This window comes from Nyctibius grandis, chromosome 30 (assembly GCF_013368605.1).
Source record: "Nyctibius grandis isolate bNycGra1 chromosome 30, bNycGra1.pri, whole genome shotgun sequence".
Taxonomy (NCBI): domain Eukaryota; kingdom Metazoa; phylum Chordata; class Aves; order Nyctibiiformes; family Nyctibiidae; genus Nyctibius; species Nyctibius grandis.
In genome coordinates, this window is record NC_090687.1 from 1,210,521 (window position 1) to 1,224,145 (window position 13,625).

The 13,625-nt window shown below is 51.5% G+C and overlaps 1 protein-coding gene across 1 annotated transcript; it reads left to right on the forward strand.

The window, feature by feature from the left end:
- Window positions 1-291: 291 nt before the first annotated feature.
- On the forward strand, window positions 292-12,294 carry TEDC2 (tubulin epsilon and delta complex 2). The gene is made up of 10 exons (XM_068420041.1): window positions 292-416; window positions 2,778-2,876; window positions 3,096-3,151; window positions 3,625-4,306; window positions 5,763-5,816; window positions 7,760-7,844; window positions 8,220-8,328; window positions 8,564-8,665; window positions 9,099-9,310; window positions 12,072-12,294. Exons 1-10 carry the CDS (start codon window positions 292-294, stop codon window positions 12,216-12,218), a joined length of 1,671 nt encoding a protein of 556 aa, XP_068276142.1. The 3' UTR covers window positions 12,219-12,294.
- The last annotated feature ends 1,331 nt before the right edge of the window (window positions 12,295-13,625 follow it).

A 13,625-nucleotide genomic window follows, 5' to 3' on the forward strand; every position in this document is an offset into this window, starting at 1 on the left:
GCCTACAGGTATTTGACAGTTGGGCTGTCAGTAAAAAAGAAATATGGATTGCAGAATATCACCTGGCACCTGTCAACCTAAGCCATGAGTGCTGACACTGTGACTTCCCCAACATCCCATCTATGTAAAGTGCCTCATCACTGCAGGTACCGAAAATAACTGGTGGCAGAGCTGCGACTACCAGCAGCTGCCACTTGTACATGGCACAGGAATTTTAACCCACATATGTTTTGTAAATAGATCTTTACGTAGCAATTTGCACCAGTTTAAACGTTACTTAGCACGTGCGCCATGTCGTGGTACCCAGCGTTCTCCCAGCAAAGCAATGTCATGAAGGAGAACCACAGCTCGGACTCTGATAGCTTAAAATCCAATCCCTGGCATAAACATCTCCTGTGCCAGCTGTGCCAGCTCAGGTCTGCACCAGGTCAGGGCTCACTGCTGCATCAACAGAATATGGCTCCTTGCTGCATTTACCCCCTCTAGCATGAGCTACTGTCAGTGAAAAGAATCAGAGACAAATACCTTGGATTTTTCCCTCAGCTGGGTATGCCAGATGACCCACTGGGAAGCCAACCACCCACAAGAGAAGGTACGAACTGATTCACCCAGCAGCCGCCCTGTTGCCAGACTCACCAGAAAGCGAGGCACCAGGAGCCCAGAGTGGAGGCATGGACGGGAGCAGGAGAGGGGCCTGGCTGCAGGGAGGGAGCTCTGACAGCAGCCATGCTGTTACGGCAAATGTAGGCACACTTTGAGTCCCACATGGAAGCACCGGAGTGGTTTTATCTCTGGCAGAGAGTTTCTGCTATCCGCCTGCTAATTATCACCTCACCCCAAGCCTTGCGCCATGGTTTCGCTCCACAGCGTAGCTGGTGCAGCGTTTGCTGCAGATGGAAGGGGCAGTTACAGTCTTGCCCTCTCCACCTCCCAGCTTGCTGCCCCTCCTAACTTTGTGGTGGTGGCAGCACTTGCCTAGCCTTGATCTTGACTCAGATGCAACATGAAAATGGTCATCTGTCCTTCTTCTTACCAGCGAGGTGCAGATTAACAATACAGGGCCTGCAGTAAAGCCTTCTTGTCCATTAGTAGGAATCTCACTGCCTGCACAAGGCCCGAGGTTCAGGAGGGGTCGCATGCCTGGTTCATCTCAAATACAAAGGGTTCCTCGGGTTGGGGGGGTCTGCCTTTTTTAGCACTGCTAAACCCCACAGAGACTTGATGCAAAAGCTAGCAGCATCCGTAGTGCTGCTCCTGCGGGCTTCAGGCCTCTCAGTATTTTCCTGAATTACAGCACTCTGGTCCTCTTTTTGGTTGTTTTTCATTGCTTAAATGTCAACAGCATCCAGGTGCCTAATGAGATCTAGAACACGCTCATCGCCCAGGCTGTGTTCTTCCAGAGCACCGGGAGATGCCGGCAGCTACAGCAGCACTCGGCCCTCTGCTGAGTTCAAGGGAAACTGCATCTCCGTGGCCATCCCCACCCAGGAGCTTCCACAGGCACAGAACAAGGCAAATTCCTCTCGCCATCAAAAAAACCACAAATCTGACGCTTTGCTGATGCAGACCACAGGCAGCAGAAGCAGTTTGCAGAGTGCAGGGTCTCTGCTGGGGTGCTGGACTGTTGGCCCTTCCGCTCTCCCTGCGCTGGCCCAGCACGCCTGGGCATCCCCACGAGGACACAACACGGAGCAGGCTGAAGCACAGCCCCTGTGACGGCCAAACTTTGATCTCCAGCCTCCGTGGGCCTGGCGCAGCGGGTCCTGGGGGGCTCCAGCTCCCACAGCGATGGGCGGGCTGTGCGCTGCGTGGTCTCGGGTGGCCCCACCTCAGTGGCCAGCCACAGCGAAGGCTGAGAGAAATAAAACTGCATTTATTGTAGAATGACAGAATCGTTTTGGTTGGAAAGATCCTTTAAGATCATTGAGTCCAACCATTAATCTAACGCTATCAAGGCCACCGCTAACCCATGGCCCTCAGCACCACATCTACACAGCTTTTAAATCCCTCCAGGGATGGGGACTCCACCACTGCCCTGGGCAGCCTGTGCCAGCGCTTGACAGCCCTTTTGGGGAAGAAATTGTCCCTGATCTCCAACCTAAACCTCCCCTGGCACAACTTGAGGCCATTTCCTCTCTTTCTCTCGTTGGTTACCTGGGAGAAGAGACCGACCCCCCCTCACCACACCCTCCTTTCAGGCAGTTGTAGACAGGATAAGGTCTCCCCTCAGCCTCCTTCTCTCCAGACTATGCTCTGACCCCCAGCACGGAGCGCACACAGGCAGCTGCCGGCACGGGCCTGCCCTCGGAGCGCTTTTCCAGCCCCCGCCGAGGCCGGGTGGCTCCCTCAGAGAGGCGCTGCCGAGGAGGAGGGAAGAAGCGCTGAGGAAAAACCGGCTTCCCCGGGTCAAGCGGGGCCCGGGGCTGGGGGATCTCCGGCACTCGGCCGCGCCCCGCCCCTGAGCAGGCACGGAAGCCCTCCAAGCCGGGACTGCGGGCGGAGCAAGGGCTCCCCGGGCCTGCCGGAGCTCCCCGGGGCCGCGCCGCCCGCCCCCTCAGAGCGCTCGCGGCCCCGCCCCGCAGGCCCCGGCAGGGCCGGGAGCGGCGGCGCTGGGCCCCGCCGCGGGGCCGTGCGGAGCCGGAGCGGGGCGGCCCATGCTGCCTGCGGGCTGCGGCCGGCGGTGAGAGCGGGGCGGCGGTGCGGAGGGGGCCGGCCGGGCGGGCGGGCGGGCGGGTGGGTAGGCCCCGGCGGGCCGCTGACGGCGCTGGGCCTTGCAGGTTGGCGGCGGCGCTGGCGGCGGCGCTGGGCGAAGGCGCGGAGCGGCGGCGGGAGCTGGAGCAGCGGGCGGCGCGGAGCCGGGCCCTCCTGCGGCGCTGGTGAGTGCGGCCCCGCCGGGTCCGACCCCCGCCCCGCCGGCTCCCCCGGGCCGCCCTGCCCCGCACCGGGGCCGGGAGGGAGGCGGGGGAGCCCAGTGGGCCTCGGCCGGGGCACGGGGGCCCTGGTGCCGTGTCGGAGGCCCCGCGGGCCGTGGGGGAGGCTGAGCCCGTCAGTGCTCGGCAGTGCTGGGCCTTGGCACCGTGTTTCTTCCCCCGCAGGGACAGCGAGGAGGACGAGCAGCCGCAGCCCGAGGCCGGCTCCAGCAGCGGGCACGGTGAGCGCGTCCCTCGGCCTGGTGCCTCCCCGTGTCTCCCACGGTTGAGCCAGCTTCTGCGTCAGGAATCCTTCCAGTGCTCTCCATCGACGTGAAGCCCCCCTCCCTACCTTTTTTTTCCTCCCACTTTCCTACTTGGTGTTAGCTTAGAGTTGTGCCACAGTAACCAAGGCCAGCGATGAAGGGTCTGCGGGCCTGACCCAAGACCTGCTGATTGTTGCTTATTGGTAAAAGGGAGGTTGACTCGGGAGAACTCTCTCCTTCTGTGATTCTCATACATCCTGGGTCTTGAAGGCTTTTGGCAAGCCTGCCTGCATCCTCTGTGTAGTCACTGTGCGAGTGTGGCCAAAATACCTGCTGCACCATTCATGGGGTTTGATTTCCTCCTGTAACACCTGGAAGAGTGAGTTAGTATAGTGGCAAATGGGGAAGATCCAGGTTTCAACCTTCTGATATGTCTTCTCCTCTTGCAGAGAACAGGCCTTCGCCCAAGGAGCTGGAGGAACTGGAATTGCTGAACAGGGCCTTAGAGAAGGCACTGAAAGTCAGGAAAAGCATCTTGAAAACTCCATTAGAGACCCAGGGAGCTACAGGAGAGAAATCTGCAGGTGAGGGGCCTGCTCCCAAGAATGCTGAAGAACAGCAAGTGCCTGCACCTGTTGAGGGTATTCCTAAGAGCACAAGGGTGAGAGCTGTAAGCAGAAGACCTGCCTCTTCGAAGAAGCCCTCTCCATACCAGCTGAGAGCCCCTTACAGGACTGACCCAGATGTGAAAAAACTGCAAAGGAAAGCCCCAGCCAGATGTGTTTCTCATGGTCCCAGGGCAGCTGGGAAGAGCTCGTCAAAAGGGGTGGCTTGCACACAAGGAAGGAGTCATAGGACAGCAATCAGTGCCAGTGACAGAGAGACCTGTGCTGCAGCTGAACCCCAAAAGACACCTGGCTTGTCCAAATCTGCCCTGAATGAGCAGCAAAGCTTTTCTGTAGGGGATTCAGCTGGGGGAAAGAACTCTGCAGCTGCTGGCGGGCACCTGTTTGATGCAGGGAAGAAAAGTTTTGGTTCCCTGAGGGAGTCCAGCAGAAAGGAAGACCCTACAACTGAAGGTGTGTTGGGAAGAAGCACCTCACCTCGGACAGTCACCCTCCAGGAAAAGGGGTAAGGGCTGAGAGATGGCCACCTTTGTCTTGTGCTGCTTCACGTTTAGACTAGCGTGTCTGCAAAGCCTGGTCTCTTCGACTGCTCTGTAGGGCCCAGCTGGGTTTCACCGCTCCTCAGATCATCCTCATGAGGAAGGATCCTTTAGGGTTTAGAAGCCTTTATTGTGATTAAGTGTTTTCATTTTAGGGGCTTACTCTTGGGTGGCTGGGACTTTGAAAGTCTTTTAATTAAGACTTTTGATATTTCATAGCCCCCTGTGACTGTTTCAGAAAGCTGTCTCTGTAGAGCTTTCTTGAGCCTTATTTTTTCTCTGAGTGCACTTTCTATTACAGCTTATTGATTTTTAATTATTATTATTTTTTTACATAATACTAATATGTAATGCGTGAATTCTCTGTCTTAAAAAAGCAGGCACCCAATGCTGTTTGGAGAGATGGTATCTGGATTTAATACTACCACTTTAACCTCTAAGATACTGCCTGTGTAACTACACAGATGAGTATTGACTAGAATGCAGTTGTTACAAGTGTTTGGCGTAGGAAGAATTATGAAGTAGGTGTTACTGCGATCCTCTGTGGAAAACTGTCAAAATAATACCTGGAAGATTGGCTTTGCATTCAGACCAGTCTGTCTTGTTTAAATAATTTCTGTGTTCTTTTCTGTGTATTCTTTGCTTTAAAGAAACAGTGAAGTTCAGATGTGATACGTGCGTGTCCCTGGAAAATTTTGAGCAATAATTCTCAGCTGCCACAGCCCAACTCTTGTGTGTGTGCAGGGAGGAAATGATCACTGTTCACGTGGTGTTGGAACGGACACAGGACACCGAGAGACAGTTGCTGGGGGAGCAGGAATCTGGATTCAAATGTTTATTTACTTAAAATCCCAGCTGTGGTCTTGTGTTCATAGTCTGCATGTGACTCTAGATATAAGTGCCAACCCACATGTTTCTGCAATAACAAATTAGGGATTATTCTACTTTGGGGTTAAGGTGCATATTCCCAGTGGAAGCTGAAATGTCCCTTTTCTGTTTCTTTGAGTGTGATATGGTTCAAAGCAAAGCCACCTTGTCATGCTCAGGTATGGCAACAGGGTCAGGGGGATCTGCTTACGCTCACGTCTGTGTTGATCAGCTCCCCTGAACATGTTGTTTCCATGTCTGCTCTGCCTGTCAGGGCTTTGCTCCCAGCTTCTCACTTTGGATGAACCTCTGATGGCTGGTGGTAGGATGCAGGAGCTCTCCCAGGTCAGCTCAGTGACGCTTGTGGAAATGGAGGAGCAGACTGATCTTCCTTGAGGACAGGCTGAAGGCAGTGGATTCAGCCTCCAGGGTTGCTGACATCTTTCATTACAGCTGAATTAATTTGAAATTTAAACAAAATGTCATTTTCTCAGTTTGAAGACAAGGCTCCACTGCTCTCTGGCAGTCAGGATTGATGCTTCTCTTGTTTTGCAGATGCCAGCTGAAGCTACCCCTTCCCTACAGGAAAGCCTATTCGAGGAACTCCAGGTAAGCCCAGCCTGATCAGTCCAGTCCAGAACTACCCTCTGCTTAAGGGCTGTGGGGAGAGATGGGGGAGACTGGCTGGTCTGTGGGTCACGGGGAGGCACTGACCCCACAGAGCGTGGGGCTGAACTGGGAGCAGGAGGAGTGGTCCGATACAGCGTGTCTCTGCCAGGCTGTTTCTGAGGATATGTGTTTTCATGTGTTATTCTAGTCACTAGGGTTACTTTGGTTTTCAGAGTGCTAATCCCTGTTAGTCCCCGAGCTGTAAAGCTACTGGAATGCTTTAGTCGTGGGTTCAACAGTGCTGCAGGAGTCTCTGCTGATACTGTGTACTTGTTGAAGGCAGGAAACCCTGTGGGGTGGGTGCCTGTATACCCTGTGCCATGAAAGAGTTTCCCAACCAGTTGCTGACCTGAACTGCTCTGCTGGAGCTCCTCTCCAGCCTACAAGCACTGCTGCTGTGTTTGTTGGGCTGATTCCTGCTGATGAACTCTCTTAAATAGAGGCAATTACAATGTTACCACACTGATAGTGCAGGTGGTTGGATTTCTGGTGAACTCGGTGCTCTAGCCCCTTCTCCGGCCCTCCAGAAGGGTTTCCCACCATTTCCTTTGAGAAATTTTGCCATAATTCAGCAGATTTCTCATGATGTGATTTGTCCAGATATTAAGCTTAAGCAGTATCTTAAATCTACCTATAGCTCCTTGTGCTGCCCTCAAGGACTCCTCCTCCTCTCAGGAACTGTAATTTATCAGACACCAATTTGTTAGTTGCCCTTCAGCGACTTGTAAAGACTTGATTCCCTTAATTTTCATTTGTAAATTGAGCCTTTTGGCATCCTAATCACCCTGGTGTAATTTTACACTCGTCACTATTACTTTCAACTCAGTGACAGATTGAAAATTAACGTTTGCGCTAAAGATCCCTTATAGAGGGGGTGCATCTTGCCTGGTAACTTCTGTTCCATTAACCTTGCTATTTCTTTGCATAATATATTTCTGAAAACTGTAGTTTCTATCATGAATTAAAAGATCCATTTGGATGGAGAGAAGGCACGTGCACGCTTGGGTTAGACGCTCATGCACTGCATAACTATTTTAAGCTTCCTCCTCATGGCTCTTGCTTATTTTGGCAGGCTTTGGGAGGCTGGCTGAGGTGCTCTGGCTCTTTAAAGCAATCCTTTACTTAAAGGATATTGTGGGGACTGTGCATCGCTGGGGATGTTGCATTTCACTTAGAGTTCACCTCTCTGGTAGTGCCATTATTTGTGCAACACTTTTCTTTTAAAATCTGGGCTCTGATACAAGGTCCTGGCCAGCTTACTCATGGTACTATCCTTATACCTCTGTGTTTTGCATCCCTGTTACTGACACACTGCTGTCATGCTCCTTGCCAAACATACTGCTTTGTCCAAAAGAAAAAGGATAAAGGAGAGTCTTGAGGAAGTTTGGCGTATCAAGGAATCACTGTGGTAAAAGCTAGGGTGAGAATTTGTCCTGTCTGCTCTTCTTTTTGGACACACTTACTAACAGAATAAATGTACAGAAATGCAAATAACCCCTCAAGAAAGGAAGGGAAGATTTGTTGTTTCCTATGGGATAAAAACATAGGTAGGGTGATACAAGAGAATTAGTGATGTGCTGCAAGTTCATATTGTGCTTACATCTCTCCTGATGGCTGTAAAACCTGCCCCTCAGAACAAGTTGAGAGGAATAACACAGGTGTTTTGCAGTGTCTAATGCTTTCTGCAGAGTGTCCTTGATCTGATACCAACTGTCAGAAATGAGGGGGAATGGCTAGTAAATAACCTGTAAAAGAGAGGGGTGAGGAAGGTGCTTGTATTCGAAGTGCTGATATGTTATATGGGTGTGTCGCAGCTCAGGGTGGGCACTGTCTGGTACAGTGGAGAATAACTCCTCCACCTCCTGCCCCTTTTGAATTTTCAGGGCATGGGAGAGATGTCGTCTCTGCCAAACAAGTGCGGATGCAGCAGCTGCCAGGAACCGTTTTATGGAGCAGATCCAGACAACCGTATCCTTTCTCAGCTCACCTCCCCCTCCCACGAGCACGTGGTGCAGTACAGCAGGCATCAGGTGCAGGCGCTCTGCAGCGTGCTCCCACCTGGATAGAGTTACGCCTCCAATAGCAGGAGTTCAGGCTGGGTCTCTAGGAAGTGCTCTTCTCATAGTGCAGCTCCTGAGCAGTCATAAAACTTTTGATTGAGACAAGGCCATGAGGCAAATGTGCCATACACAGCTGTGCTGTCCTCACCTTCCCCCTGCGATGCCACTTCATGGGCTGCTGGCCCTCTGCCTCTGCCCCTGATTCCAGCTCGCCTGGCTCAGGGCTTGGGGTAGTGCACAGAGCTGGTGGTGTGAAACCTTCCTTAAGCTGCTGCCCTTTGAGTTTTGTTCACCGATGCCGGCCTTCAGTCCTGCAGAGATAGAGGAGGACTTAAAGGTCCTCCAGGATGTCCCCTCCCTTCTGAGTCAGTATGTGGAAGCTGAGCGTGCAGGTAAGGAGGCAAAAAAAAGGCAGGGGGGAAGGCAGAAGGTGGAATAAGGATGATTTCAGTGGGCTCCAGTCCTATGTGTCTTGTGGTCTTGGCATGTGCTGGACATGAGGAAGAGGAGCCTTCTCTGCCTAAAATGAGGGCTGGTGAACCCAAGGCCATTCTAGAAACTGGTATTTGGCAGGGGGAAGGTTTCAGTATGCTCATGCCCACTGCTTTTCTTCTGCTTCTCTTCTAGACCATCCTACTCTGCAAAGAGAGTATGAAAGCCTCCTCACCTTGGAGGGGTTGCAAACTACAGTTTCCCAGTGCCTGCATAAACTGCAGCTTCTGCGGGCAGGTGAGCCAGGCCCTATTTTTGTAGTCAGGTAAGAGTGGGGCCAGCTATGCTTGAACAGTAATTTGCTGTCTATGTGCAGGACACTGTGGACCAACATAATATTTCTCCTGGTTATCCTTAATGGTAATGTGACATGTAAATTGGTGGCAAACGAAGCCGTGGTATCTGTTTGCCACCCGTCTGTGTTCAGGAGAGGCTTGGGACTTCTAACTGCTGCAGTTCAGGAGGGCTGGTGAGGGAGGTGTTGAGAGATGGGGGAGACTGCATGCCATAGCATAAGATGTCCTGACTGTGCCATGTGTGAGAAGCCTACCCTCACTACTACAATGTCATTAGTGATTCATTTCTAGAAACAGTAAGTAGATCACAAATTCTGCAAGTACAGACTTAACTTGTATATTCCTGCTTCCTGCCAATTCTTCCACCCTGGCAGCTGTGGAGTCCCAGATGAGGCTGCGCCCAGACTGTGCTGGGGACGTAGGAAGCTGCTCTCCAGCCTGTGTTCTTCCCAGGGGACAGACGTGTGGCAGTGCAGGCACGTTGGCTGTGCCTCTCCTTTGTTACTCCAGTTTCCAGGAGCTGAGGGACCTGTTTGCCTTGAAGCTGCGAGTGTCAATGCTGCACCAAGAAATTGCCTTACAAAAGGTGAGTCTTTGGAAGTGTTAGTGCTCCTAGAGTAGAGAAAGAAAAGGGCAATCGTGGGGCAACAGCTGGTGTACGGGGTCTTGATGGGGGAGCAGCAGCACGGCAAGCTCTCCCAGTGATGTTTCTATGTTTATACCTCGTGTCCAAGTCCCATCAATGCCTTGCTTACTTTGTAGATGAATGGACTGACTTTTTTTTTGTTAAGACCAGAGCAGAGGTCTTTAAATCTCTGACCCTCTCCTGATAAGATTTTTTTTTTGAGCTACTCTGAAAGAGTTTGGCAGTGGAAGATGTTGTTGGTAATGCCTGAAGACCCCTTTTGGCAGCCCTTCACAGTCCCACTCTGTCGTTCTCTCCTGCGTGACCTCCAGCTAGTGAGCTCCTCTGCTGTCTGTTCCTTTCCTTTTAACCCTCAAACCACTGTGCTGCTACTCTTGCCTTTACTGGTCTGAGGCTGCCTGTAAGAACATGATAGGAGGTCAGTCTCTCCACAAGCCTGAGCAGAGTCCTTGCTGCACAGGGATCATTTGTTCTTCTTAACCAACAGCAGCAAAGGGCAGAGATGATCTGTGAAATCACATCTACTCCTTTAACCTAACCTTTGCCATTGACCTGAATGAGAGGGGTTTTGGCAAAGCCATTTTTTGTAAGCCAGGGCAGAGTTATTCATAACTGGCAGCACTCCTTGCTCTGGCTGAAGATAGATTGCTGCCTGTCTTCAAATGGGACGTTAGTGCTATAATCCTGAATTATGGGTAGTGAGGTTTTTGATTTTTTTTTGTGCCCAAATGAAGTAGTGACCGAAACCTGCGGCCTGCTTCTTCGTTGACTGACTCAATTTCCTCTGCACAAGTATCTAAGTAGGTGTTTTGTGCTGGGTGAGCTCTGAGTATCTGAAGCAGCTCTGTGCAGAGTGTGTGAGGTGAAATTCTTGGGACAGGTGAAGCGAATGGACTTGGCACAAGATAAATACCGTGGGAAACAATGTACTTATCTCTGGGCCAAGCCTGTCCGTTGCCTTTCCATAGAGAAACACGAAGCATCATAGAAAGCCCTGGTAGCTCTTAGCTGTCTTTGATGGTGGAGGCCTGTTTCCTCTGTTCTTACGCATTAGGAGCAGACCAGGCAGATGGAAAAGAGAAGGGGCTCTCCCTTAGGAAGTGGAGCAATGTAGCACTCCTTCACATGCCAGCTTTCCCCTTAGGTAGCTTTCATGTCTGTAGCTCTTGACTTTTCCCAGAGATCAGCAACTGTGTCCTGTTTCCCTGTCCCTGCGCAGAGATTCATGGAGAACAGGGTGCAGGTGTCCTGTAGCCTATTCTGTTTGGGTCTTCCCCAAAAAAAAAATCCCAGGCAAAATGTCTTTGTGAGCATTAATTCAAGAGTGGGGCACTAAAGGCTAACTTTTGTCCTTTGATGGAAGGTTCACCTGTGCTTGAGTTGTTAGTCACAGCCATAATCCCAGAGCTTTGTGCTGTTAATTACGCTGTGCCAGGCCAGTGGGTTGTTTGAGAGCATGGACTGAGATCACAAGCTGGGCTTAATACACCAGAGGGCAGGTCGGGGAACGTTGGACAGCTTTAGCATCCCTGTAGGCTGTGCTGCTGGGGAGGCGTGCAGCTTTGTTCTGTTTGGGCTGCATGGAGTTGGCCACTTGCCTGTCTGTCTTGGATTAATGTGACCCAACTGGGAGGTGACAGGAACAGTCGTAAGTGAAGGGTTGAACTTACCATTGGGTGAGTAAACCATTGGGTCCTAGTGGACAGCAGGATGACCATGAGCCAGCAGTGTGCCCTTGTGGCCAAGAAGGCCAGTGGCATCCTGGGGTGTATTAGAAGGGGTGTGGTTAGCAGGTCGAGAGAGGTTCTCCTCCCCCTCTACTCTGCCCTGGTGAGGCCGCATCTGGAATATTGTGTCCAGTTCTGGGCCCCTCAGTTCAAGAAGGACAGGGAACTGCTAGAGAGAGTCCAGCGCAGAGCCACGAAGATGATTAAGGGAGTGGAACATCTCCCTTATGAGGAGAGGCTGAGGGAGCTGGGTCTCTTTAGCTTGGAGAAGAGGAGACTGAGGGGTGACCTCATTAATGTTTATAAATATGTAAAGGGCAAGTGTCATGAGGATGGAGCCAGGCTCTTCTCAGTGACATCCCTTGACAGGACAAGGGGCAATGGGTGCAAGCTGGAACACAGGAGGTTCCACATAAATATGAGGAAAAACTTCTTTACGGTGAGGGTGACTGAACACTGGCACAGGCTGCCCAGAGAGGTTGTGGAGTCTCCTTCTCTGGAGACATTCAAAACCCGCCTGGACACGTTCCTGTGTGATATGGTCTAGGCAATCCTGCTCCGGCAGGGGATTGGACTAGATGATCTTTCGAGGTCCCTTCCAATCCCCAACATTCTGTGATTCTGTGAAACACTTCACTGGGTGGTTGCAGAGCTCCAGAATCAACGTCAGCCCCAGCTTCTCGCACGATGCTGATCTCATCCCGGCTCAGGGCCATCTCTGCAGCAGAGGAAAAGCACTGCCATTTATCTTGCTGCTCTAGGAGCGCTGGGTGGCTGCTGGTGTACTTCACTAGCAGGGGATGAACAACTCTGCCTTTGTTAAACAGGACAAAAGAAAGCGTCTGTCTGTCAATTAGCATGTTATTAGTCATACTGCTCTGGTTACATTTCACTTGTTATGCAGCCACTTCACTTCATGGAGTCCTAAAAGTGCACGCTGGCTCTGGTGACATGTCCCCTTTGCTCCTGCCCAGGTTATGATGGCGGAGCTCCTGCCTGTCCTGGAGTCGAGGCTCTACCCGGAGGCTTCTGCAGCTCAGCTGTACCGGGCGATTTACACGCAGCTCTGTGAAGGAGGCAAGAGATTCCCCGTGCTGGTGAGAGATGAGCTGGCAGACTGAGCCGGTGGCAACCTCCTACTTGCCATTCACAGAACCAGAGACAGTTTTAAGCAATAAATCTTTTCTATTAACTTTTTTACTCTGCCTGTTTGTCCAACTAAATTTCAGTTTGGTTTTTTTTTTTCTTTCATATCACTTCTATGACCGCTAACTCTGAGGTTTTGTGAAGCCCCTTCAGGGCTTCATGGATGCTGGTTTTGACTTTTCTTCCAAGGTCTGTCCCTCTGGCTAGCTCTAGATTCTTGACTGCCTCAGTCGTAATGCCGGGCTCCTATATGCAGGCAGCTTAGCAGGCAATAAAACATGATTCATACTGGTCAGATAGCCACAGTATGGTGAGGCACAGCCTTCCAGCATCTGAAAACCCAGAGAACCCGGGCTGCTGCTTCCGTGTTACTCTGTTCACCAATTGGCATATAACCAGCATCATAGTGGGCACTGCCTAATATTCACTAACAACCTTTTCAGTGCCTTCATCCAGGGCCGCTCAGGCCACATGGAGTAGTGCCTCTTGTGGAGCTACTCTGGTTTGCAGGTACCTGCTCTGAGCTGGGCGGGTGCCCGGACTGCGGTGGAGCTGGAGCAGCCCCTTCTCACCAGCCTGAGTCACATCACTGCTCATTCAGGGCCCCTTCAGGCAGCTTCTTGCCAGGCTCTTCTGTAAGGACTTACACCTAGCCTAGAACTGAAATATTTTTGCTATGTCATCTTATCTGGTGATTGTGCCTGAGGCAGCAGCCTAGGAAGGGTTGGGCTGTCTGCACTTGAGGGCTGTCAGGAATCCAGCTGCGGCAGGAGGGAGCCGATGAAGCAGCCCGGTAGATGGCACTCGGCCCTTGGCGTTGCTGCTGAAGCCATGGTGGTTCCAGAGACAATAATGCAATGTCCTGCCTGGCTATGGGAAACACGGATCCTGTGGCAAGTCTGACCTTGTCACCATGGGAAAATTCCAGCTTTGGTTCCTCCTGCATCTTAGGGTTTTGCTTGTAATCCCCAAATCCCCTGGCATTCCTATGTGACGATTAAAGCAAAGCTTGAGTCATGTGGAATCCCTCTGCTTGTAAGCACTTTGAAGTCTATTTAGGGAAGAGCCACTGTGCACACTGCAGCACTTTTACTGCTTGTTACGGTTTGACTTGCACCACATCTCTTAGCTGGACTGGGACTGGTTGCCTGGGGGGATTTAGCTCTTAGCAGTGCTGACTGTGGGCATTATTTTTTCCTTCTGGGTTTTTTTTTTTTCAAGGCCAGAGTTAATTGTCTGTCTCCTCTGAAAGTTTGGCTCTCTGACACTCAGAATTCACTGCAGATCATCCAAATGATAGACGAAAATCAGCATTTTTTTTTTCATTGCATTGCCTTCAGTTCTTTATAGATGGTATTTGATTTCCCATGGAGTCTGCAATC